The 27579-nt window shown below is 51.5% G+C and overlaps 1 protein-coding gene across 1 annotated transcript in view; it reads right to left on the bottom strand.

Moving 5' to 3' along the window:
- SLC25A37 (solute carrier family 25 member 37) overlaps positions 1 to 22555 on the bottom strand; it is a 37730-nt gene extending 15175 nt beyond the window's left edge. The window contains exon 1 of the mRNA XM_021698844.2: positions 22319 to 22555. Within this exon, the coding sequence (XP_021554519.1) occupies positions 22319 to 22528 (210 nt within the window). The 5' untranslated portion in view covers positions 22529 to 22555. The remainder of the gene's footprint in view (positions 1 to 22318) is intronic.
- Positions 22556 to 27579: the final 5024 nt, after the last annotated feature.

Below are 27579 nucleotides of genomic sequence, written 5' to 3'. Positions count from 1 at the left end.
GTGGCCTTAAGCAAGACAGCTTGCTTCTCTGAGCCCCAATGCCGCCACTCACAAAATAATTATAATAACAAAAGAGTCATACTAGCAACTAATTATCCCCATCTTACAAACAAGGAAACTGAGGCACAGAAGGGCTAAGCAACTAGCTCCCAAGGTCACAGAGTACACACAGACCGGCTCCAGAGCCATACTCTGAATGGGCAGGCCACCCAACCTCTCACTAGGGGGTGGACAGTTAGGGATCACAGGTGATCTCCAACTTCCTTCCTGTCTCTGATGTGCTCTGCTTCTCCTACCATGCTAAGTGATATGGACATCACCCTGTATGTGCCCGACCTTTTTGAAGAGGGAGTAGCCCCATCTACGTCAAAGTCCCCCAAATCCTCACTGGTTAAGACCACGAAGCTTCTGAGGGTCCAGGCTGCAGGCAGGGTACTTACAGAGAGTCATGAGCCCAATCACATGGAGGTCACAGAGCTTCACTGTTTCGCATTGCTGGCCATCAGCCTGGCCACGGGTCCCAAGTGGAACGGGGTAATAGTGGCTCGTTCAGTACGAACCCATTCTCTCTCCTCAAAAAGGGCTTGAGCCATTCTCCCGCCCAGCTCGTGGGCAGGAGGGGCATGTTGATGGATGAAAGCCTGGCACTCCCACAGTATTCAAAGGCTAAGACTGAATATTCCAAAGTTCAGGCTGCTTTCGGGAAAGAATTTAATTCACTGCGCAATCCTGGCCTCTCCAGGGCCTCCCCTGACTCAGCAGCCTTGTCTATGTCATTGGCTTATAAAACGCCCCACCTACAAGTAAGGACAAGATGTCAGGGGCAGAACTGAAGAAATACCTCATTCTCAAAAGTGTTTTATTTTCCTTGCACATTGGTAAACCCAGTGAGGCATCGCAACGCCACATCAAAGAACAAATTTAATGCAAGATTCCACATGGAAATACCCTAGAAGCGCATGACGCCACCCCAAGGCACCAGGATTACCTGAGCGCAGAAGAACAGAATCCAGGCACTGATTCTCCACATGACCAGTCCAGGCCCTGCCCTCCACCTTCAGCCCTCAAGGCTCTGCCGTCATGGTTTGGCACGGTGGGGCTCCCGATGGGCTTTTGTTTGACTTCAGACTTCTGCCACCCATCGAGCACCCCCCAACCTCCACTTTGTCTTCTCTAATGAGGAAACAGTTATGTGACCTGAGCCCATAGCTCCAAGAGCCGATCACCACTGCGCCAGGACTGGCTAGCACTCTAGCTCTCAGACCCTGCCCTGCTGACCAGCCTTCAAGCTTTTGCTGAAAATCCCAACTGTGGAATCTCAAAGACACCTTGTTCAACCACCTACCGGCCTGACGCTCAGATGGTCCCTGGGGTTTGAACTGTATCCATTCAATCAAAAATTACATGGTGGGCTTCTAATCTAGGCCTGACTCTGCGATTAGGACCAAGGACACAAAGACGTCTCGTGTCCTCAACCACCTCACAATCGAAGTCCTATTCTATTTTTCAGCTGTATGCACTTGAGGGAAGTTACTCAACTTCTCTGAATGGCAGTTCCCTCATCTGCGAAAACCCCTCCCTCACGTGCTTCCTGCAATGGATCCTCAAGGAAACTTCTCAGCACATGGATCACCTGGCACAGTATAGGAGGTGCTCAACACATGTTTATCATCTTTGTCATTATTTTTGTAAGGGCTCCAGCATGTTCCCTAAGTGGTTTAGGGAACCACCTATGTTAATAAAAAGGCTTTGAAATATTATTAAGAATCACCAGCAAAACTAGCTTAATCTTGCCGGGAAGGTGTGGGACTTTCTCCCCTGCTTGCTGACAAATGGCTGTTTGGCAGAAAGGATCTCCTTACAGGTCTGAACTGAACATCAGACTACAGAGTAGGACAGGCCATAAACCACACACACAATAGACCCCAGAGTCCCAGAAGGAAGCGGCCAGCCAGGGAGCCCTGGTGTTGAGGACTCCATGCCCCAGTTCCTATAACCTCACAAGGTAGCGAGAGGAGTGAAACCCAACCCTCCCCTCTGATCAGAAAGAGGCTGGACAAAGCGAGGTGGCCCTCTCGTTTCCACTGGATTCCAGACCCACAACGGCTAGCACCGTAGGCTCGAGGGCTCCGCCTGAGTCTAAACCCCCCCCACTCTTCAGCTTCCTCCTCACACCTTTGCACCTTTGGCAAGTTACTCAATCTCTCTGAGCCTGCTCCCTTATCTGTGAACGGGGGATCATAACAGCACCTACTTCCTAACGTCTCTGTGAGGATTAAAGGAAATAATGAACGACAAGCCCTTTGCCTGGGGTCTGGCATGTGTGGGGTTTTTGTTTGTTTGTTGGATAAACTGCAAATTCCTAGGAAGATGTAACTTTTACTGTAATTCCTTCAGAAAACCCTCATTCCCTCGGAGGAGATCAGCCCTGGTTGGGGGCAACACCCCGCCCCCCACCATTACCACACTCTGAGACTAGATTACCTGAGTCACCCTCACCACAGGCCAAGCAGCTTGTAGTTCTGCTGCCTATTAACAGAAGAGAAACTGAGGCCCAGAAAAGCCAGGGCACTTGCCCACAGCACCCACAGGGGCCTCTGTCCCTTCCACCGGCCCCACTCCCGCATTCACCTTTTTTGGCTCTCAATTTCTAAACAGATGGACCTGGTTGCCTACATTAATCCTGATTATGTAACAAAGGGAACTTGGGTAGCCTGAAAGGTAGAGGGAAAATCACCAGTGTCAGTTTACGCGGGCACAGAGGGTCCAAGATGACAGTGCCTCAGGAAGCTGGCTCGCCGGGCCTGGCTGCTCAGCGCCAAGGGTGGTTCTGGAAACCTTTAACCGTTGCTGAAGTCCCAAGGTTCCCTGACACTGCTGACTGCAGCCCATTCCCTTGAGGTCACCACCATGGAGAGGGCCCTCCCCATGCTCAAGGGCTGGCTCCTCTCTGAACTGTAGAGAAATAGCCAGATGGGGCCAAGAAGGGCTACAGCATGGGGCACGGGGAGTCCTCTGTGGGTTCTGCTCCTGGCTTGGGCTCCATGGTCACCCTGCAGGACCTGGGCCCTCGCCATGGGCATGGGCAGGCTCGCAGGTCCCTTGGATTCTGGGGGATTGAGCCACATGGCACTGCAGGGCACGGATGTTTCCACCAAGCGTGTCTCACTTTCCCAAACAGAGCAATCTCCCCAAAATGTGCACTTAAATGTGAGTATGATCAAATGGACAGAGTCCTGTTTCAAGAGTGAGAAGACCCAGACTCCAAGCCAGCTCTGCCCTCAAATCTCTAAGGACCTCGAAGCAATGTAGCCTAGCTGGGCATCAACATGGGTTTCTACCAGCAGGTAAACACCAGAAAAGATGGGAGATTTCTTCTGTTTTGTTCACGATCTATTACAATTGCAAGTATCTGTCAAATGGATCAATGGAGTTAATACTGATGTCTCTAAGGAGGTCCTTTTTGGCCTCATACAGTCTAAACCTATAAAACTAGTAAAGAATCCTTTGAAAAACAAATGTGTGTGGGTTGTGTCTTATTTGGGGGAGATAAATCTATATATCTACATTACTATACATCAGGCCTACTTGCAACTTTAAAACACCTGTATTTAAAAGGAAGGAAGGAAGGAAGGAAGGAAGGAAGGAAGGAAGGAAGGAAGGAAAGAAGGAAGGAAGGAAGGAAGGAAGGAAGGGAGAGAGAAAAGAAGAGAAGAGAAGAGAAGAGAAGAGAAGAGAAGAGAAGAGAAGAGAGGAGAGGAGAGGAGTGGAGGGGAAGGGAGGGGAGGGGAGGGGAATCCAGGAGATATTGGAAGCCTTGTGTACTGTCCTTGGGAATGTACTATACATCAGGCCTACTTGCAGCTTTAAAACACCTGTATTTAAAAAGGAAGGAAGGAAGGAAGGAAGGAAGGAAGGAAGGAAGGAAGGAAGGAAGGAAGGGGGGGAGGGAGGGAGGAAGAAGAGAAGACGAGAGGGGAGGGGAGGGGAATCCAGGAGACACTGGAAGCCTTGTGTACTGTCCTTGGGAATGTAAAATGGTACAGCCCCTATGGAAACAGTGGTTACCAAAAAATATTTAAAAACAGAATTATCATATGATCCAGCAATCCCACTTCTGATTTATAACGAAAAAAAATTGAAAGCAGGATCCCAAAGAGATATTTGCACACCCATGCTCACAGCAGCATTATTCACACTAGCCAAGAGGTGGAAGTAACCCAAGTGTCCATCCGTGGGTGAATGGACAAACAGAATGTGGTCTATCATACAATATTATTATGCAGCCTTACAAAGGAAGGAGGTTCTGACACAAGCTACAACATGGATGAGGATGAACATGATGTGATAAACCCATCACAAAAAGACAAATACTGTATGATTTCACTTCCATGAGGCACCTAGAGTAGCCAAATTCAGGGACAGAAAGCGGAATGGGGGTTGCCAGGGGCTGCAGGGGGTGGGGGGGGAAGGGGGAGTGATTGTTTAATGAGGACAGTTTTACTCTGAGAAGATGAAGAAGTTTTGGAGAGTGGCTGTACAATGTGAATGTACTCAGCACTACTGAACTACACACTTAAAAATGTTAAGAGGGGGGGGCGCCTGGGTGGCTCAGTCGGTTCAGTGTCTGCCTTTGGCTCAGGTCATGAGCTCAGGGTCCGGGGATCGAGTCCCGCATCGGGCTCCCTGCTCAGCGAAGAGCCTGCTTCTCCCTCTCTCTCTCTCTCCTCTCTCCCAAAATAAATAAATAAAATCTCTTTAAAAAATGTTAAGATGGTCCTGTACACCTGAAACTGATATAACACTGTATGTTAACTATATTGGAATTAAAATTAAAAACTTCATGAAAATGAGAAAAAAGAAAAAAATGTCACGATGGTAAATTTTATATGTATTTTACCGCAATCTTTTTAAAATCCTAAATCTAATCCATAGCTCATTCCACATCTGAAATCCTGGCACAATCAAATAATTCCCTAGACTTCCTCTAACACCTGAGATAGCAGTCTTTTTTTTATTTATTTGTTCGTTTTTGGTGAAGGCAACCAGGGGTCTCGAATGCACAGCGCGATCCCCCAGACACAACAGTATTCCTGGCTCCAGAGCCTGCCTTGGAAGGAAGCACCTGGAAGATCAGCCCAGGGGCTCTCAGAAAGAAGGCAAAGCTTCCCCGGGAGGCAGAAATGGCTAAGATGCAGAGTTTGACTCTCCGTCCTTTCCGGTAGGCTGGCCCCCAGCCTCAATGAGACAGCGCTTCCCTGTCCAGGGCACTCTGGCCTGGGCCACCTCAAAAGATATCATCCCAGGGATCAGTACCCCAACTGCTCAGGCATGGAGGGAGCTGTCAAAAGCCAGCCACGTGTTTGTATGCGACAGACTGGGTGCCGACACGGGTGACAGGCCGTCAGAGCCACGGAGCGGAGGCGACGGCCCTCCTGGAATCCGTCCCAGACAGGCCCAGGGAGCCAGGCGCCTCCTAAGCCCTGCGCGCGCTTCTCAAGTCAAGCGTGGTCCTGTCAGCTTCTGCAACACCAGCTTCCACACCCTTCACGGAGGCCCTGCCTTCTAAAGCATGCCCCACTATTAGCCTGTTATCCACAGGAGGAAAAGACTTTTCAAAGCAGCCCTGTCGCCAGCCTTCTCCTGCTCATTTCTCTACTTATAATTATTATCAGGTGACGCGTCTGCATGCCTGTCTTCCAATAAAGTCTGGGGACGGCCTCACGCATTTGCGATCTCAGTGCCCTGGCACTGTCTTTATAAAACGGACACACTCAATAACCGACGGTCAAGGACGCAGAGGGACACAAAATGTCACCCACGGGCATACACAAAGTAGGCCCTTGAAACCCCGCACGCGCGCCCCTTGCCAAACAGCTGTCTCCTTGCTGCTTGCTCGCCCAAAGGGTTACACACTAGCCGAGTCCCACATGCACGACGCGCCTTTCTGGGGCCTCCCACACAGGGAAGTAGCCCCATCAGAGCTGGGCTCCAGAGTTCAGTGTATGCTAGAGGTCTAAGCAGGGGTTCAGGGTAAATTTCCCAGATGTTACTGAAGCCAGATTCCCCACAAATGCTAAGGTCCAATTATCTCCATAATGCTGGCTGATTTATGTGTGGGTGGGGTCAGGTCACAGCTGGGGAGGACGTTCTCCTGCTTTCTTCACACACCTTGCACACCAGCCAGTGACAGAGAAAGAAACCCCAAATACCAGAAACACCACGCTTGATGTTCTCCGGGTCTCTCTCAGAGGAAAGAGACCAAAGGAAACATCCCGAAGATTCCCCTCCCAGCCTCCGGAATCCACTTACACGTACAAATGTCTGCATGGACAAATTGTTTCATAAGCTTTTGGGGGAGTCATGTTTACGTTTTCCTGGATGCCGAAAGCAATGGCAGGGACCTGCAATCATGGTTGAGCTTTCATGCTGACTAAAACCCTCGTCCTGGAAACCAGGGCTTTAAAGGATTTAAACTGAAGCCGTCTGACGAGAAGGGTTTCCAGAAGGCAGAGCGGGAGCCTGGTGTGGTCAAACTACGGGTTTTTTTTCCCCACTGCACAAACATCATCAGTGTGCCCACAGGGGTGCTGGGGCTGAGTCCTTGCCTTCAAGGGGTCTGTTGTCTTAGTAAGGACAACGATAGTAAACCAAAAACCATGCACATAAAAAAAAAAAAAATGACAAAGTCTAAGGGTCCTGAAGCAGAGTAAAGGGGACAATGCAAGGAGAGCAAAGGCAGGGAGCCTCCTGTACATGTGGGGAGGGGTCCCGGAAGGGCCTCTGAAGCCTGGGGAGTCGGGCAAGTGGAGCTCAGCGCACAGGGGCTACCTGGGGCACGGGCAGTGGCAGGTGGGAGGGGGCCAGAGGCCCCGAGAAGGCTGGTGTCCCTGGCAGCACCGGGAACTGAGCCCACAGTAAGCCCTGAAAACCACGGCAGCGGTGAGGATCATTTCACCCTTCAGTCTGTCTGGCTCTGACCTCCGGCCTTGGATGTGGGAAGAGAGAAGGAGGAAGGGGGGGTGGGGAAGAAAGGAGGTAAAGGACACAGGAGAACGTTTCTCACTGTGAAATCTAAACGGGAGCACAAACCATGGGGAGAAGTGGTGCTCCCGTCACCATGAGGGGACACCGCCGAGAGCCTCCCAAGTGAGGAGCCCACCCCACTCTGTCACTCCCAAAAGCGCTCCCCCAAATGCTCGGGTCGTCTGGGCTAACCCATCTGTGCTGCTGGCAACGCTGCCTGACCTTGGCCATGCCAGCTGACCCCTCAATGACTCAGCTTCCTGGTAGTGAACTTGTAAAAGGTCCCCGGCAGGACGGAGTCAGAGTTATAAACAGGGCCTTCCAGAAGCATCTGCTACATGGCTCCCCTTGATTCCAGGGTGGGGCTGTGGCCATTCAGCATTTCTGGAGTTGCCTGAATGAATGGTTTTCAGTCTTTAAGCATTGTAGTTGGAAGTTTCAAGGAAATTAAACAGACTATAATTTCTAGTAGTCTAGTAAGGACTAGCACTAGGATGCAGGGACCCCAAATGGTATATTGGCACCTGGTTCCTCTCCCTGCTCCTTAGCCCCCTGGTAGAAATTCCGGGGAAGGGGTCTTCCAGCGTCCTCCTCTAAAGAGAAGTGTCTCCAAGTCTATACATTCAAAGTCAGAAGAGGATGTCCCAAAGTTATAATGCCCCATGGAAATAAAGGGTGGAAATTTTAGAACTGCAAACTTCCTAAGAGATCATTTAGTTTGGGTTCAATCTTGCCATTTTACAGATGAAGAAACTGAGACTCGCAGCAGTGAAGTGCTTTTCTCAGAGTCACTCGGTTGGTGGTCCTCTGGTCATCTTAAGCTAATTACAATTCACTCTAAAAAGCCAACTGCTAAAAAATATAAAATAAAAGGCGAATGCTGATGTACAGAAAGAATCCGCTTTTGCCTCACTTTTCCTTAGTTTGTTCCCTGCCCTTTGTGCTCAAGTTCTGGGTTGACAAAGGTTCTCCCTGTCCCTTAAACTGGCTGCTCAGAGATCAGAAATCTGTTTCCAATTTAAAGCAGTTTCTGGTAAAAGTCCAGCTTTGTAGTGACTTTCGGTTCTTAGGGTCGGAAAGAGAATTTCAGAAACTGTCTTGTGCCTGGATTATCAGAAAATACAAAGGACCCTTGAAAGAGACACTCGGGGGAAGTTGAAAATGAGACTTCTTACCCAAGGTCAGGGAGAGCACCCGCTGCCGGCGTCAGAAGCCCGTGGGGGAACAGTGCCGAGTCCAGGGAGAAACGGAACGTGCTTCCACCTGAACCTGTCCCAGCGTGCACCCCTTGATCATGACAGACGGCAGTGCCAACCGCTTCTCTACCTCCTCCCGAAACTCGAAAGATTCTTTTGGAAGCACAGAAGGCGCTGCGCGTCCTGCCAACTTGTCAATAGATTCCTTATTGCTATTACATTGCTTTTGTGATGAAAAGCCTCTTCTGAAGCGGACATTCTTAAAGCTCTAGTTGTGAACAATAAATATGCAGTAATTTGCGAAGAAAGCTCACTTACCGCGCCATCCTTCCTGGATGGTGTAAATACGTGTATGTTAATTCAGTTTGTTATATGAGAAGCCAAGATTCAAGGGGGAAAAGAAATGAAATACAATCAATCACATTAAAAGCGAGTTCCCAAGTGTCACATACTATGAAGGATTTTAGCCATTTCACTGATAGCTCCTTGTCCTGATAGGACACTTTCTATGGCAGAACTTCAACCAGCTCAAATCTTGGCTTCTCCCCTGACCATTTCTTCTGGGTTAACAGCTCAGCATTGTCTAAGGACACTGAAAAGGCCCACACACGTCCTCCTTCAAAACACTCAGCCAACAGATTTGGTAACAAAGACCTCCTGTGCCAGGGGAATCCGCAGACACAGAGAGAAAGGGCTGGCCTTGGAGTCACCCAATTCTTGCCCATGTCACCGGACTGGCCTTTTAGAGAAACAGGACTTGGTCTCCAAAAGCTGCGAGTTCTAAGAACTTCTGTCTAAACCCTGGACTAATGCAGACACGAGGGGGAACATTCCTCAAGAGTCCAGTTTCAGGCTCTTTATCAAAACTGCGACAGGCAGATGGGACAAGCCCCGGGAACTGTACTCTCTGCATTTTGTAGGAGGCTCCACTGGAGCCAGATAGGCTAAAAGGGAAGAGAGGACGGGGAAAAATGTCCAGCTCCACAGTGGCCTTTAAAAAGCGAAAAGGAATGACCTTCGAATCGGAGTGTCAGGAAGAGGTCCAGGTGCTACGGGGCTCCAGATCAGTCTCTGTCCTCGGGAAAGCACACTGGTCACCTACATTGTTTGTCAGGTCTCTCCCTCATAACCCTACAAGCCATGGCCTGTGCTAGTAAAGGTCACTCAGGCAAACCCTGACCCTCCACAAGTCACGTGACGGTATTTAATTTTCAGCCACTTATCTGGCTGCTCCTGAAGCCGGTATTTGCCACCAATGCCACCCATTAATTATGAGCCAGTTGTGAGCAGAAATGCCTTCGGTATGACAGCTTTCATCCCTCCCTCCTTGTTCCCGCTTTCCTCTGGTCTTTAGCACTGCGGTAAAAGGTCCCACTCAGGGAGGGAAAGCCACCTGGCCATCACTTGGGAGCCGGACAGGGAATTAAAACCCCAGAACATGAGGGAGAAAAAGAAGAAACTGCAGAGAAGGGGGAGGGGGCGAGAAAATTCCAGAACAGGGGGCAGGTCTCACATGGAGGCCCCGGTGTGGTGACCTCGAACCACGAAAACTGTCTCCATGGATTCTGCAGTCAGAAGGCTCCGAGCAGAACCCCAAAAGCAGAGTGTCAGAGGGGTGTAGGTGTCCTGATTATGGTGAGCACCTTGGGCACAGGATGTGACAGCCTAGGGGACAGAGAGAATGGCACAGCTTTGTTCTAACATCTGCAACCCCTTTGGTCTAGATATACTGAGAGAATTCCTGGAGGGGCCCTTTCCTGACCCCTCCAGATGAGGGGCAGGGTCCCTGAGGACAGGCTCAACACCCACTACAGGAAGGATTCATCAATCTATGTGTCCTCCCTGCCAGATGGGGGCTTCTGCGGGGAGAGACCTCCGAGGTGTCAAGCCCTCGGCTCCCTGGTGCCCAGCACATGCAGTTACTCTCCGTATGTCCTCGCTCCTTACTTTCATTCAGTGAAGTCCAGCGGATGAAGCTGCACTGTTGCGAAGGCCTTTCAACTCTTCCACGGTTCTCTGAATCAGGCTAACACAAGGCCACATTTAGCAAATAAGGCACGGAGACAGTGACTAAGAGAAGAGACTGACTTGGTTCCTCACTTAAGACACGCCCTGGGTCTGCCCCTTCCACCGTCACACACACGTATACATATACCACCACCATCTTTCCTTTGGAAAGGCTTCCCTGCTCTGGTCTGACTTCTTTATAGAGCTGCTCATCAGCTAACCACCCTGCTCCTTTAATCCAGGCTCATGACAGCCCCGGGACGTCCTTGGGACATCCCCTATTCCGGGAACGGGGGGAGTGGGGCACTACAAGTCAGAGGCAGCGCCCGGCATGTTCCTGTCCTGAGCAGGCCTGGCTGGCAAGCTTCCTGCGGGCTGCCCGGGTCCACCCACCACCTTCCGCACCTACTGCCAGGCCCGGGGCAAGCAAGGGGCCAGCAAAACCCTCACAGCGGGCAGCATGCGGAAACAAGGACGGGAGGACCTCAAGACAAAGGCATCTGTGTCCTGCCTCTTTCCCCTCTTACTTTTCTATGACAGCAGTTGTGAAAAAACAAGGCAAACAGAGACAGGAGGGACCACAGTGGGAGAATCCCTAGCCTCATCGGCCTGGCACTGGAGGGGCAGGCTCACTTAAAAAGTAAAAGTGAGCCTACCAAATGCTGGCCCCCAGAGATGAACGGGGCCCTAACTGCTTGTCCTCCCCACACAAGGCCCTGGCACAAGGCCCTGTCGTTCACGGTTCTTCATCTCAGGAGCCACACGCAGCTCCTCTCAACACCAGCCCTACGGGATCAGTTTTGAATGTGTTTCTGAGCAGGCTCTGAGTATAACCCAGCGAACGAGGCGGGAGCAGAGGGGCCACCCTGGTCTTCACTCAACAGATGGGAGACACTGTGTAAGGAGAGAGGTGAAGCACCCGAGGCCATGCAGCGAATCCCACAGCGGCTGGAAATAGAGCCTGGATTTTCCATTCCGATGAGCTAACCTTACCCCTTTCACAGGATCCCCATTTGATAATAAATACCATGACCTGGCACCTGCAGAGAGCTTTATACTTTTTAAACAGTAGGAAGGTTTGTCTGCTGCAAGCCTGGCTCTATTTTCTTCCTAGAGGCAGTGAGCAGACGGGACAGGGAGGGAAGACGGGGTGATCTTTGCTCCTCTTCCCTGCGTTCCATGTTGGACTCTGAGTCGCTGCTGGTGCTCACTTAACTCCAGTTCCTCCCTCCCAAAAACGCAGCTGGGGCCGCATCATCTCGTCTCAGAACCCAGCTCAGGGGCTCTGCTGCCATTAACATGTGAGTCTACTCCCCGGCACCTCACTTGCTTGCTCCCACCTGCTTCCTTCCTCACTGTCCCCCTTGAGCTCTGGAGTAACAGAAAATGCCCAACTTCCAGGGCATCTTATTTTTCTGAAGTTCGGTTTTCTCATCTGTGAAATGAGAAACAGCACATGCCTCTTCCCACCTTCAAAGGAGAGCTAAGAGAATCCAATGACAGAATGCAGGTGAGAACAGCACAAAAATAGTGCAATATAAAGTGCAAAAGCAACATACAAGCATAAACAGGCGTTCAAGTAATAACACTTTTAGAAATGATAGAAGAGCTAAAACTAACCAAATGCTTACCAGGTACCTGACGCTATTCTTAACACTCGAGGTGTACTGTAATTAATTGTCATAGCAACACTCTGAGGTGGGTACTGTGATTATCCCTGTTCTACAGATGAGGAAAATGAGGCACAGAGAGTATGTCAGCAGCTTGTCTAGGCACCGTTCCCGGGCACTCTGGCCCCAGACCCTGTGCTGTGAACCTGAACCGCTCTCCTCTCTTAATCATTAAGCATATTGCCTCTGATACGATCTGGCATTATCTGGGCAAGTCCGGGTTTACAAAAGCTGCCCACAAACACGATCCTGCCTGAGCTTCTCAACAGCCCCGTCAAGTGGGTGAGCAGATGCTGTTAGTCTAGAAGATTAGCATTAGTCTGTGAGACAAGGAGACACCAGCTTCGCCTAGAGAAGTAACTTGGCCAAGGTTTCAAAACTGGTCCATGGCCCCGGGGCAGTGCCCTTTCTAGAGGCTTCCACGCCAGCACACACGGCCCTCACCAGCCCCTGCCCCCAGGAGCATCTCAAATGGAGCCTTATGGCCGTGCCAGGGAACCAAAGTTGTCACCACAAGGAGCAACCGGGCAGGGGCTTCTGCCAGCCAGACCTCAGGGTGCCACTGCTTTCTGGGTCTCTCGCTGGATGCGAGATCCAGAGGCCCCAAAGGAAGTCCTCTCAGCAACACGAAGCTGCAGCCCCCCACTTGACCCAACAATGGCCAGATGTTTCTTAAAGCTGTTATGCAACTCTTGCTTCAGCCAAGCTGCTGCTGGGATTTCTATTTCAACATGTTTTGTTTTCTCTTCAGAGAGAAAGCATGAATGTGAAAACGTAACACCTCTTAGTGACCAGACAACGGCCCTTCCCAACTGTCTGGGGTTACTGGTAGGGTGGAGGACGTTTTCAGAGGCACCTTCTGGGAGCCAAGTTCAGCTTCCAGAATGACTAACAACCTCAGGGGTGAGGAAGAGAATCGGGGGGCGGGGGGTGGGGAGGACAACTGAGGGCCACTGTCTCCTACCAGGGAAGGAGCCAACTCAAGACTGCACAGCAAAGAAGCCCAGAATGATGCTCCCTGGGCGGCCTCCGGACCTGCAAGATGGCAGCTTGAGCACTCCAGAGTCCGGACACCCCAGACCTTGTGCCCCTTTGAAAGTAAATACCAAGTTGGGCCATTCCAAGGGAGCCAGTCCTGCCACCTTAGCTCAGGATCTAATTATAGGGAGCAGTGCTCTGGGAACAGGGGCCAGGACTTATTTTTGCTGCCCGGTGTCTAGCACAGAGACTGGCAGGGAAGGCGCGCAGTAAGCGTGGAATGAAGTGGGTGGCCAGATGAATTAACAGCCTCATCGGGATAGAATTGTGGCTTGCGAATTCTACTGCAAAAAAAGGACAAACAATGGGGCGCCTGGGTGGCTCAGTCGTTAAGCGTCTGCCTTCGGCTCAGGTCATGATCCTGGGGTCCTGGGATCGAGCCCTGCATCAGGCTCCCTGCTCAGCGGGAAGCCTGCTTCTCCCTCCCCCACTCCCCCTGCTTGTGTTCCCTCTCTGGCTGTGTCTCTCTCTGTCAAATAAATAAAATCTTTAAAAAAAAAATAAAAAAAATTTAAAAATAAAAGGACAAACAAAAGGGCTGAGAAAGTCTTTCTATGGGCAAGGTACACATGGATTCAAAAACAACACACACCAAAAAAATTAAAACTAGCATTTGTTTAATAGCATGTTTCAAAGAACTTTTTTCCCCACATCTCTTCTTTTTTTTTTTTTGGAGAGATTTATTTATTTATTTTAGAAAGGGGGGTGCACACGAGGGGGGTGCGGTGGGGACAGAGGGAGAGAAACTCAAGCAGAATCCCTGCTGAGTGTGGAGCCTGACGGGCAGCTTGATCCCACAACCCTGAGGTCATCACCCAAGCCGAAAACAAGAGTCAGACCACCCAACCAAATGAGCCACCCAGGCGCCCACCACCACATCTCTTTAAAACAACTGTGCCTACGTTCATTCAACCACTATTCACAGAATACCTTTAAATACTCACTCTGGTGGACAAGTCAGAGGGGAGTTGGTCTGGGTCTCTGCACACTGCTCAAGGTTCAGGCTTTATTCTGCAGGCAACGGGGATAGCTAGGGGCATATGAGGCAGAGAGACCACCTGATATGACACGCAGAAAATGGGGCTGGTTCTCAGCCCCTGGCATCGGCTCTGCTCATGTGCAGAACAGGCTGGATTTTCCATTCCAATCAGCTAACCTTATCTTTTAACAGGTTCCCAGTTTGATAAAACCATGACCTGGCACCTGCAGAGAGCATTATACTTTTTAAATTACGTTCATGGCTTAAACAGAGTTCACTGCAAACCTGGCTGCATTTTCTTTCTAGATGTAGTAACTACACCTGAAAGGTGGGGACTGCGACTCTTCCCTATTTAAGAAGACAAAGCTGCAGCCTGCACGGAAGCTGCAGGGCTCAGCAGTGAGCGCGAACAGGACCAGCTATGAATGATTTACAGGAATTCATTCAACAAATCCTTAACTGAGCACCTACTATGTGCCAGGTATGGTTTCTGGCCATGGGAACATACCAGAGAACAAAAGAGCAAGATTCCTGCCCACTGGGAGCTTACATTCAAATAAGGGGAGACAGACCATAAATAATAGTCTAAATATGAATAAAATATGCAAAGACTATAAGTAATATACGTAAGTAAATGGCACTGTGTGTTAGAAGGTAACGCACTGGCTGTGGAGAAAAACAGCAGGGCCAGGCGACAGGGAAGTGGGGGTCAGGGGAAGGAGGGTGTACTCAGTTGCGACTCGGGTGGTCAGGGACGCCATCAATGCAAAGGAGACAGTGAGTCTCCGAAACCAAGGTGGCAGCCGTGAGAGGGAGATGAACAAAGGCAAGAGCTACTACAGATGTACCAGTGGAAGGATCTTAAAAACATATGGGGGGGTCGGGGATGGCGGGGAGAGTGGGCAGAGGGGAGAGAAAGGCTGAACAGGGTCACCAAGTTCCTGAGGGAGGGGGGCCCAGGCTGGAGGGGAGGCAGGGATGTCTACACTGCACATCCTGGACACCGAGGCAGCCACATCTACGACATGTCTGTGAGGCAACAGATGCCCAGCTCCCAGAAAGACAGGACCAAAGACACCAGTGTGCCAACCGTGAGCGACCGGGACCCAGGCGGAAACTGAGGGAAGAAGAAAGGGTGGCAGGCCGACTGCTAAGGAAGACCAGGCAGCTGCCCCCTCATCAGAGAGGCCAGGAAAACAATGACTGAGTTTCTAAGCAAGGAGATCATAGCAGCCTCCAGGAGGTTTCCAGCAGAGTGGTGAGCACAGAGCCAAAGGCCTGGCCGGTGAGGGGTGGGGGGCGGACAAGGTGAGGAAGCAGAGACCAAGTGTCAACGATCCTTTCCTAACACTTGTTATTTTAAGGAGAAAGACCCCTGGGGCCCCTGGGGTCAAGGTGAGACGTCCGGTGTTTGTTATTTAAGATGGGACAAGTTTGGACTGTATAAATGCTTTAAAGAAGGAATCACTGGTCGGGGGAAGGCAAAAGATACTGAAACCGAGTTACTCATGAGAGAGATGACCAAAATAGCCACCAGCATGACCATTTATAGCACATTTATACAGCAGACTCGGCAGCAACAGCTTTTCGGGAGATGCCTCATTCAATTCTTTCACCGGCCCTGGAAGGGAGGGCTGGGTATTAACATCCCCGCTCTGCAGACAAGGACACTGAGCTGACAGGGGTCACTCACGTGCCCCGATGGAGACGCAGGACTGAATGCAGGTGTCCGTGGCTGGTTCCCACACACCGCCTTGCCCCAGGCCCGCTGATTCACCTTTGACAAAGGAGGGAGCCTCTTCCCTATGACAGTAGGAAGGCGGGGAACAGCATGGTGGTTGGAAGGGCAGTGACAGGAAGGTGTGAGCTTGACCGGAGTCCTGCTTTCTCTCTGAACGAGGGAGCAAGACGCCACGCAGGGGCTGAGAAGGCGGAGGGATGGGAGTTTGAGGAGCTGCCGAGGAGGATGGAAATAGGCTGACCAGGACACCCAGAAGGACAGGCTGAGGGCCCCAGAGGCATGCGCACACAGGGCACCACCAGTGGCGACAAACACGCGATTTTTCTCCAGAGGGGCTCGACTGCCCAACGGGGCGCTGGGTCATCCAGGACCAGGGTTTGGGCAGACCAGTGAGGCAGGGAAAGAGAGGTCCCTGGAATGGCTGCAGTGGCGGGCCACAGGCTCCCGTGTGGATGAGGAAGACGGGGCCAGGCTGAGGCCTAGGCAGTGGGGCCAGGCTGACACATGTGGATTCAAGATCTCAGAGGCGGAAACCGTTGGGGTTAGGATGAGGCCCCGTGGAGTCACAGACCATCAACCTGAGGGGCATAAAGAACACGGGGATTTGGATGTTAGTCCGGTGGCGCCCAGGAGGGGACGTTCTCAGAGTGATGATGGGATTCATTCGTGGTGGAAGCAGTCTGTGAGCCAGACACCAACGTCCAGAGAGAACGGGGCAACGTCCAGAGAGAACGGGGAAAGTAGCTGCAAAACTATGTTGTTGACGATGCCGGAGATGAAGGTGAGCACTGAGCCCCAGAGAGCACTCAATGCACAGCAGGCTCCCTCATCAGTGCTCTAGGGACTGAAGCCTCACAGCCCCTCTCCCCTTTGCACTGACAGGAAATGGGGCACAGAGAGAAGCCAGGAGGAGGGACCTGCCCAAGGTCACACTAAGCGGAGCCAGGACCCAGTCCACGCGGTCTGGCTCAAAGGCCCCTGCTCCTCACCACTCCACCTCCTGCCTCTGCCTCCTGCCTCTCAGCGTAAGTCAGGCTGGAGGCGGAGGTGAGCAGATGAAAGAGAGAGAGAGAGAGAAGAGGAAGGACCGGAGCCTCCAAGAAGAGGGGAGGCTAAGAGGCCGGTCAGTCACGGTGAGACGGCAGGAGCCCCAGAGGTGACTGGGGTCGAGCTGACGGGAATCTTACACTTGAGAGGCTTCCGGGAAGGACAGGCCTCGGGAGAAGAGCTGGATTTCTATCAGGACGGGGAGACGGGAAGGAACATTCGGTGCAGATATAAGGGAGCTTGTTCTAAGGCACTTCCGCAGGGTGTGATGAAAAATAAAGAAAGAAGAAAGCAATGGAAAGCTAGGTCAGGAGAGAGAAACCAGCGAGAAAATTAGTATCTGCATTTTACAGACAAAGCAATTACAACTCAGAAAAGCGAAGTGGCTCTGCCCCAACCAGTAAGTCAAAGACTAGGGATCTGAATCTCCCCAAGATAGTTCTCTGAGGGTGAGACTCGTGGCTCAAAAGAGCTTGAGGGGAGGTCTAGAGCGAAAGACAAAGTGATTAGATACATCCCCTCTATGGAAAACGCCAGCCATGAACATTCAAGGTGGAGGCCGGGAGGGGAAGGGCAGGCTCAGGGCTCACAATGCCCTCCAAAGAGCTCCCGCAAACAGCAGGACTGTAGAGATGCGTCCGCAGCCAGCACTGAGGAGGCGGGAGGGCTCACTGAGGATTAAAAAAAGAAAAGGAAAATTCTCTGAGAAGGAAATGTTGGGTACTAGGAGAAATATGAAGAAAGCCAGAATGTTCTGGGGTTTAAGAGAGACTGCCAAAGGGCTTCATTCAACACAGAAGCTAGTTCATCCAGTGGGCTGGGGAAAGGCAGCCCTCCTGAAGTTGGAAAGGGGTCAAAAACCCACGCCCATCAAATAGGGAGAGCGGACTACAGTCGGTCATTGCTCCGAAGAGCAGATGGGACAAAAGCTCTCGTGAATGAGATGGCCAAAGGTAGTTAAAACATGCCCAAAAGAAAACCAGGAAGAGATACGGGACACACACACTCCACAGAGCAATGCCCTCTCCCCTGTGACACGTGCACACCCCTGGGCACTTTAAAGACACAGTCAGGTAAATCCCCCATTCAGGCCCAACTGCCTCTCCCTACTGAAGAGGTGAGGGCACCTTCCCTGCCCACTAGAATCCTAGGGGCGCCCCCTCAAGCCCTGGCCCAGACTGCCCCTCCCCCACTTCCGGGCGGAGGGGGCTGGGTCAGGTCTGCCCCCTCCTCCAGTGGCAGGCCTGCCAGGTGCAGATCCGGGCAACGGCACCGGCGGGCAAGAAGCAAAGAAAAGGACACGAGTTCCAGAGTACGCCTTTCTTGACTCCATACCCCTTCCAAATGCACCTTTTAGAAAAGCATCACCCACTTAAAGACAGAAAAAAAGGGAGGGGAGGAACCTGAAGGAGACAAGACAGGAGAAGAGAGACAGAAAAATGACTATAATTTTCTTGCAAGAACTCGAGCAATTTGGGATTTCACGCCCTTTTGAAGCTGAATGGCAGCTACTGAACTGTACTTGGTTTTGAAAACACTGCAGTGGGTGGGAGGGGACTCTGGCTGCCACCCTCACCCTCCCGCTGAGCACCCTGCCTACCAGCCAGCCTGCATGGCTGGGACCCTGAGGAGCAAACTCAGAAGGTGAGGAATGCTGAGCCGTCCTGGCACCTGCCTGGCTCACTGCGGCTCAAAGCTCAGCAAGGCCAGCTACAGAAACCCCTGAGGCCAACCGAGCTTTCCAACTGGCTCAGCACCCACCAGCTCCTCAAGAGAAGGCTGAGCCTCACCCCCTCGCTGCCGGCTCCTCTCCATGGACGGCACCCAGCTGGGAAGGAGGGCTTCACCTGGCACAGTTAAAGGCAGCGTTTCCCTGAGAAGCAAAGGGAAGGGCTGAGAAAGGGTCAGCGGAAGTTCCCTCTCTTCAAATCTTTCCTGTTTCCTTTTGCCCCCCGCTTTCACCACCACGGGATTCAGCGTGGTCTAGAATGGTGTGCCTAATCTGGTTGGAATTTCCTCCTCCGCCCACCTGGCATTCTCCCCACGGTCTTGAGCACTCCCAACCAGGGCTTCTCGCAGCCACCCCACGTGCTGGTCTAGGTGACCACGCCACTTGCCACTCTGGAGCACCAGCTAGAGAATCATGGAAAACCTGCTGCAAAGCCCCAGTTGGGAAGGAAGGGGAAATCGCTACCGGTTGGCGAAAGCGCTGCGGGGCCCCCATGCTCCTTCCCTTGGTACCATGCAGACCATACAGTTACTGGGAACTGACAAGAAGTCCGGGTGGCCTGGCCCTGTATGGATTCATAAGCACTCACAGTCCACCCCCAGGGACTAAATGAGAGAAGAAGGCACAGGAAGGAGCAGAAAAGTTGCCGAAGGCCTTCCAAATAACCCTTTAATAATCACAGACTGCTGGAGCTTGAGAGACATTAGTGATCATTAGGTTCAGTGTTCTTCATACTTTTTTGGCCATAACTCCGAGTCAGAAGGGGATTTTACACAGCCATCCAGGGGACACACACACACACAACCCAAACAATTTCACCAAGCAACACTTCTTACTATATGCCACACACACTTGTATTTTGTACTCTGACCATTAGATAGACTGATCTTTCTTAAAATGTTGATGCCATTAATGGGTCACAACCCACAGTTTGAAAAACACAGGTAATTAAAGTGACACTGAGGGGGGGTAGGATGTGGCTTCATGGGAAAGCATATTTAACATAATAATTTTAAGCATTAGTAAGGTTGGCTTTCTGCCCCTGTGACCACAGCAGCAAGCAGCTCATCTGGCTCAGTGGTCAAAGTGACCAGCACTGACTTCCATGGTCTACACCATCTAGGACAGAAAAACTGGGAAAAGCGGGCCCACCTGATACTCTCACTTAACCTCACATATTCGAAGTTCAAAATGTGTAACTTATAAAATCAGAGATAATTTTTCCAGCATACAATTTACATTGACATGGCTTCGACTGTAATAATTCTTTGGAATTTCAAGTATCATAAAAGAGGACAATGGGTGTTCTGTGTAAGTAGAAAGGGGGACAGGTTAAGAATGGGGAGAAATACTGAACTGGCCCGTAGCCCCCACCTTACAGACACAACACTAAGGCACAGAACAGTGCCTGAGGCATGAAGCAAGTTAGGGGCAGGGCTGGAAACCCAACCCAGGGCTCCTGACTCCTTTACTCACAGTCTCCATCACCCAAAATATTTAAGAAGAACACAGTCGAGGTTTCCCCAAGTGAAGCATTTCCATGACTGAAGCATGGATGCGTCCCTGATATGTCACGCTGGGCACAGACAACTGTGCTGATCTTGGCAGACCTTGGCACTTGGCTGCAGCCTCCCTGGAATCATGCATCGGGGCTCACACCACTTAACACTCTCTCTGTGCCTTTTGTCTCAGCTGAAAAATGAAAAGAAGAATCCTTGCTACCCTCGTCTGAGAAAGTTGTGGTGAAAAACGAGGTGCTTTAAAACCAAACCTGCATGCTTAAAGACAGAAGAAGCCCTTACTAGTAACCAGGGCCTTCATTTTACAGTCAAGCCCCATAAGGTGAGTGACTTGTCTGGGACAGCCCTGTTACCTATCCGCAGGTGAAAACTGCTATGTAAAGTAATACTAAGTACACAGTGACATCTGGATTAAAACATACGACGTCTAGGGGGGCAGAAGGAGCGGCAGGGAAGAAACTAAACACAGAACACACAATTTAAACATATAAGACGAATGCCTCTTTAGACTGACATAGGGAGTTGAAAAGGCATGACTAATTGCATCTAATCCTAAAGATAAGCTGTAGTGATGCTCTGAACCACGCTCAGCAAAACCTCACATGTGGCATAGTTCCTCAATGGAACGTTCATCTCTGCCACCCTGTGGGTCCGGTGCCTGCTCGAATAACATCTTCCTGCCCCTAACTTTCCCCATACTCTGTCCAAGGCACTGGAGACAACAGCTTCGAATATGGGAAATTGTATTACATGTGACGGATTCCTTCCTATACAAATGCCACCCGGTATCTGTCCAGGGTCTTTCCTGGAGAAGCTGTGAAAACCTACGAGGCAAAATCTCCCCCATGCCCTCCATAACCTTGGCAGCAAGGGCCGTTCCCTTAATTCCCCCCTGGGGATGCTGGAGGGTCCGAAGAGGTGATACCTCAGGCCCAGCAGCATCATCAAAGGCTTGGGCCTCACCTTACTGCAAATGCCCATGCTTTCTCTCACTGGACTGTCTGTCCGCTGACTGCCAGCTCCCAGAGAGCTGCCCAAGGCAGGGAAAACCCTGACTTAGACATTCTGGTCTTCACTCCTTGCAAGTGGGGCCAGGATCAGCAACAAGCTACAGCTGCCAGTGGGGGAGCTCGGTGGGCCCTGCCTTTCAAGATAACTGCCACCCAGAGAGGTCCCAAATCTCAGAAAGCACTCTTGGGCTGCAGTCAGAGGAAACAGGTGGAGTATGAGCCCAGGCAGGTGAATCAGTTCATAGCTCTTTGCCTCAGTTTCTTCATCTGTTAATCCCTGGGTTGCTGGATGAATTCGACGAGTTATGCCTACAGAAGTGCAAGATGTCAATACCAGCATTACCTTCCTGAACAGGCGGACAGAAGGCAGCTCTCAGGCTAACAGGAAAAATCCGCCTGGCTGACGCTGCCTCTTTGCAGAAATGCACGTAAAACTACCTGGGGAAGTAACAGGCAAACCGAGTGCCTATTACACAACCCACAGTAAGAGTTGTATAGCACATGCTCTCCTTGCCTGCCCTCCTCCCTGCAACAAAAAGAGAAGGCAAATGTCACTGCAGGGCTCACTGCCTCTAGGCTGCTCAGCCGCCCGAACTTCTGGAGGAAGAGGTGCAGAAACCCTGAGAAAAGGGGATCACGTAGGGCGTCGCTGAACCGGTATTCCCAAGAGAGCTGCCAAGAACCAGGAGAACGCCTGCCACTCCTACGCCTCCCCAGAGACCCTGGGAGCCGAAGCCACACACCCGGGCCGGAGCGCGCACGGCCGAGCAGGGGCCACGTTCCCCGGCGCTAGCGTGGTTAGCGCTTCCCGGCCGCCAGCTCCCTCGGAAACTGCGCACGTGTGGTGGGCAGCCGTGGCCACCGTGCACGGACCGGAGGACGCCTCTCGCCGCGGCTCGGACACTGGGCGCGCCAGCGGGAGCCGCGAAGAGCTGGAACCCCAAAGCCCTCGGATCGCGTGGGCAGACGTGGTAAGACTGTTTAAAGCGGCACCGATCGCCCTTCCTCGGGCACCCCGCCGCCACCGCCGAGACCGGGGGCGCTCGCCAATTCTTCTCCCCCGCCGCAGCGCCCCCAGCAGCCCGGGTGGGGAAGGCAGTGGGAGCGGCGGTGCGTGGCGCCGGTCGGAGCACCCTCGTGGGCTAGGGGCGCCCCCGGGGCCCAGGCGCGCGGCGGAAGGAGCGGCTCGGCGCGCTCGCGGCGAGAGCGGGGGTGCCGCGCCCCACGCCCGCCGCAGCCGGGAGGAGAGGTGGTTTCGGGGCGCTCCCCCAGGCTGCTCTTGCGCGGGATGCAAACGCACGCGCGCGCACTCTCCTGTCCGCTCGCTCCGTCCCTAAAGTCTCCTCGCGCCTCACCTTCACTGAGTCTACCGGGTACATGACCGAGTGCTCCAGGATCCCGGCCATCGCTCCGGCTGTCATGTGGGTGGATAAAGAGGCGCTGGTCGGCAGGTTCTCATAGTCCTCCGACCCGGCGTCCTTGCAGCCGCCGCCGCCATCTCGGCTGTCCCCATCCATCCTGCGCCCCACAGCCTGGCTCCCTACGCCGCCGCAGCGCAGCTCCATCCGCCAGCTCCGCGGGGCGCGGGAGGCTGCAGGAGGTGGGCAGGGAGGGGGAGGGGGCGAAAAACTTCACTTCTTAAAGTGGGAACCACCTCCCCGGTTTTGCGGCGCCTGACGCCATGGCGGGCTGGGGTGGAGCAAAGGGGCCCGAGACACCAATCGCTGGAAAAGAAGAGGCCCGCCGCGGCCCCACCATTGGTGTGCGGGACACTGGGGTCCCGCCTTCCTGTGTGACGTCACTGTCCAGTGCAAATTTCCAAGCAACCGGACGGGGGCGAGAGGAGACGTTGGGGTGTCCCGGAGTTGTACTAGCTCCAGGGTGCTGCTGCCGCGCATGGGGCAGGCTGGGCGGAGTGGGGGGTCTGGTGGTCACTGGAGAGGGTCGTCCGGGCCCACAGCGGGGACATGGCCAGGGGTGGAGGGAGATCAGGGACAACGGATAATCCTTTCCCAGAGACCAGGGTTTTGCAAACAGTGTTGCTCAGCAAGTGTTGGCATTCCTAAGGCCTGGAGAGGGGACAGTTGCTGCGAATGCCATTTATGGAGCAGTTATGATAGCCGGATAGTGGGTGAGGGCGCACGTGGGGGTGGAGTGGAGTTCTAGAATTGGAGACACTGCGCGATATCAGTGGTGCATCACCTTTTGTGCAGCACAGGGCATATACCGTGGAGGAGACAGAGTCAAGGTCCTGTGCTAGACTGCTTGGTTGGGGAGAACACTCATTTGGTTGAAAATTTTTCCCCTCACTGGAAGCACACAGAGCTAAATTTGTTCCTCTTCTTATTTTCACAAAGAGGCTTAAAACCACCCTGCCCCCGACTGATCAAGACATGAGTAGTCATCAGAATGGAGCCTTTCTGAGGCACCTTCAGCACATTTTTCTCAGGACTGATATGCCTGGGAGGTCCTTACAGGCTGATGTCTCAGTCAGGTGCCAAGTGGTTCCGAGTAAAATCTTGCAGCATTGCATCTACCTTCCTTTTAAGACTCTGGTCTCCTGGTTCTTAAACTCATCCCAAGCTGACTTCCTCAAGTGTAACCCAGGCGGCTTTATTTCAGCGTCAACAATATTGTCTTGCTCTATCTCCGGGAAGAAGGAGCAATCAGAAAGTAGGGGAATGACCTGTCTGTCTATGGAAGTCTCTGTGAAAGCATGGCATCTGCACAAATGTGCATGTTCTGGGGCTTAAGACGTGACACTTCTGAGATACCAGACACCTTATCCAGGGAAGCCTTCTGGTCAGGAGAGCTGGGCCTTGAGATATGAAAGGGTGGGGGAGATCCTGAAGACGCTGCACCCACTCTACCCTCACCCTGGTTCCAAGGATCAGGTCACAGCAACCCAGGCACCTCTCAGGGATTTGAGATACAGTGATGTGAGCATTGTTGATCAAGGCTTCCAGGCCGAGGGCACCAATTCCCCATTTTTGGTAGCTGCCAAGAGTAGCTCCCAAGGCAAGTGATAAGGATGTCACAGGTAGAGGCAAGCTCTGTTTAGTGTTGGCAGAGAAAATTTTCCCTGCTTTTACCATAGGTGATTTTTAAGAAACATTGATCGAAAGCCACTGATACTCATTTAAAAATGGATACCTTTTAACCAGTACATATTATTAACCAGTTGTTCCACTTCTGGAAATGTGCCACGAAAGTCTACATATGCGTAAGCTCCTCTTCAAAGCACTATTTATAGTACTAAATAATTGGAAACAACTGAAATGTTCAACTAGAAGGTAATGGCTGAGTAAATGATGACATGTATATTAGTGAACTATTATGGGGCCATTAAAAATTGTGGTTATGTTATGCAATAAGATGAGAAATGATTATGATACAATGTTGGGTGAAGAAACAACACAAAACTCTATGACATTTACAAAGATGTAAATATTATGCACACAGGAAGAGGGAAGTGGTCATTGTGATAGGGATGTAGGATTAAAGGTATTTTTACTATATTTTTCAGACCGAAATAATACATGTATTATTTCTATAACTTAATTCTTTTTTAGGATATAATCGCCTAATGGATGAGAAGCCTTCTGAACTTTGCAATGGTGATATCGCTGAAGAGAAGCCACCCTCTGGATGATTAAGGGGACTCCTGGCATATGTGACCAGGCCCATAATCTTCAGAGACATCAGACTTTTTAAAATTTCATTAAATAAATGTTAAGCTAGAGCCATTTAGAAAATCTTTGGAATATTTATTATAAGCATTCAGTATTTTTTCTTATCCTATAAGGTAGATAGGGTAGGTTGGCACTCAGCATCCGTCTTAAACTCTTTCTTGTACTGCAGTGGCCAGAAATTTGTAAACCACATTTATCAGATCCTTGCAGCTAGTCTAGACGTGAATTATATTCTGCCAGTTGGATGAACTGGAGAGATCTGGGAGACAGTAAGGAGACAGAGGTCACCTTCCTGCTGCTTTGATGTTTTCTGCTGCCTAGCAAAGCCATAGACACTTGGGTAAGGAGCAGTTGGGGTGGGCAATGGCTTTCCTATTGCAACAGCTCTGCAGGGTCTGGTCACCAGATTCATGGATGTCAAGAAGCAATGTGGCAGTAAGAATGGCAGCAGGAATGGTAGCAGCCTCCTGATCCCTGCACCATAGCTTCAGTAGGTGGCCTTCCTCACCTTTCAAGACATGGCAGAGGATCCCTTGGAAGGCCAGTTTGGCAATGTGGATCTGAGAGTTATTCCTGGAGGCCCAGCCTAGGTTTCAGCTCTAAAAATATTGTGTATAGTAGCAAGAGGGCATAATAATGAAGGAGCCATTCCTGGGTATCAGAATACAGCCACCAGCCCTGGTCCTAGACCTCTGTGCAAGGCCTGTTTGGAGGGAGTTGACATCCCAGGTACCATCACCTAGTGCTTTGGCCACACTGTCAACAAAGAGGGAGAGCATAGGGAGCTAGGAGCAGAGCAGTGATCCTGTCCTGTAGGGTGGACCTGGAGACTCAGAATGACTTGGCTGGTTCCACTGGGGTCTTATGTAAAGTTCCTGAATGTTGAAGTTTTGAAGATGTCATCATACTGCCCTAGCCTATCTGGGAGCCAGCCTCCATTTCAAAAGCGGGGGTGGAGGGGGGAGGTTACAGAGGGTAGAGGGTGAAGAGCACTCGACTTGGAGTCATGGACCTGTTCAAACCCTGGTTCCACCATTTACTAGCTATGTGGCTCTTGCCCATTGGTTGGCATGCTTCCTCATCTGTTGGTAGGCATTCATGCTTAACACATGGTGAATGAAACACAGAAAAAGATAAAATAAAAATCTCGTGGTGAAGGATATATATATATAATTTGGGAGTATTGAGAGGAAAGAAAATGGAAAGGAGTTAACGGTCCAGACTTTCTCCAAAATCTTACTTGTTTTCTTTCCACAATAATTGCTCCAACCCTGGCACCCACCTGCCCACCTATGCAACACAGAGACATATTAACACCCTACCCAGATTTCAGCCAATGCCGTGGCGCCCACCAGGGACACACTTGTCTGCCAGAGAGGAGGCTCTGTGCCTTGGAGCAACTGCAGCTGGTATGATGTCTCCTAGAACAAAACCATGTGATGTGGTACCAGGGTGTGGGGGCTGGGGGGCATTTTGTCTTTGTTTTTCTCAAGGTGCACTCATCCACATAGCCATTAATTTTAAGCCAGGTTTATCTGTTGGGAGGGCTGGGAGGACCTCTAGATGTGCAGGATCCCTCCCATTTATATATCTGGCCGTGTATTCCCAGAATCTCTCACTTTCCCAAGGACAGCACTGTGTTTCCTAAAAGCTCTGTGATTCATACTTTGGAATGAATCTCTCCATAAAACAGACAGAAGAAGAAATGAAGGCAAAAGCTAATCTTACTCCAGATCCCCATGTCAAATAAGGAAGTAGTGGGTGCGAGCCATCAGGCCCGGAGAACACGGAGCTGATTCACTTTACTGTCTTTTCAAACGATGGTGATGGGCAAGGGTCAGACCTGAGGGTTTAATCAGCAGATTGGGAGTGGAGTGTTGACCTGCTCACACGTCTGCAGACTCTACTGCTTGAGTCCACTGGTAATCGTCCATGTGATGTGGCTGGGACCCCCTGCTGGGGGACAGTCCCCTGACTCCTGTTTTGTGGACGCCTGTGCCGTCCGCCTTACCAGCTGCCCCATGCACTTTCACTGATGAGACTCAATGATGTCAGCTGCCTCCTCCCCACATCGGGGGCCACACTGTCCCTGCGCTGCTGCCATGCGCACTCCACTCAAGAGCCCATCCCCTAGTGAACGGCTCAAGGCTCCAGAATTGGACAGGGGTGTGGCAGAGGAGCACTAAGGCCCCAGTGGAGGCAAAGCATTAGCTAAATTCTGGGTGAGAGGCGCTGCATCTCTGTGTTTGCATGGGTGGACCCGGGGCCATCCGGTAGCCACCCACCACAACTGCTCACACCTGTCATTTTTCCCTCTCCTCACCTTTTTCCACAAATATACTCAGTTCTCCACGGCTTAAAAAAAATCCCTCTTCCCTGCTCCACGCCTTAAGCTGTTGCCCTGTTTCTCCCTCCATCCTGAAGTCCCTGAAAGAGTAATCTCCCTTTATCTTTCTGTACTCACAATGCACTCACTGCTGAAGCCTCTCCATGCCAGTTTCTAACCCCTGTGCTTTTCTAAAGGAGCTCTGGGAAAGGTCACCAAGGACCTCAGTGCCAAATCAGCCCAGTCCAGTCCTGACCTCTTGACCTCTGCCTCTTCTGGAATTCCTCGCTTCCTGTCTCTTCTTGCACTTCCGGCAGCGCCCTCTGCCTCCTCTACCTCGTCCCTCCTCACCCTGTCCTCGGAGCTCCTTTCTTTTCCTTCCTTTGCTCCTTTCTTCCGTCCCCACATTCCCATCACCAACCCTGGCTCTGTTTTAATTTGACCGTTGCTCCGCACTCGAGCCCCACATTTTCCTGTGCCTCACAGACAGTGCCATCTGAATACTCCACCTGAACCGAAAGCTCAGAAGGCGCATCCCCGTCCAGGGCTGCCATAACTGAATACCACACACTGGGTGGCCTAAAATAACAGAACTATG

The sequence above is a fragment of the Neomonachus schauinslandi genome, chromosome 2 (assembly GCF_002201575.2).
Source record: "Neomonachus schauinslandi chromosome 2, ASM220157v2, whole genome shotgun sequence".
Lineage (NCBI taxonomy): Eukaryota > Metazoa > Chordata > Mammalia > Carnivora > Phocidae > Neomonachus > Neomonachus schauinslandi.
The sequence above is the reverse complement of the archived record's forward strand: the minus strand, read 5'-3'. Positions and strand labels throughout refer to the sequence as shown.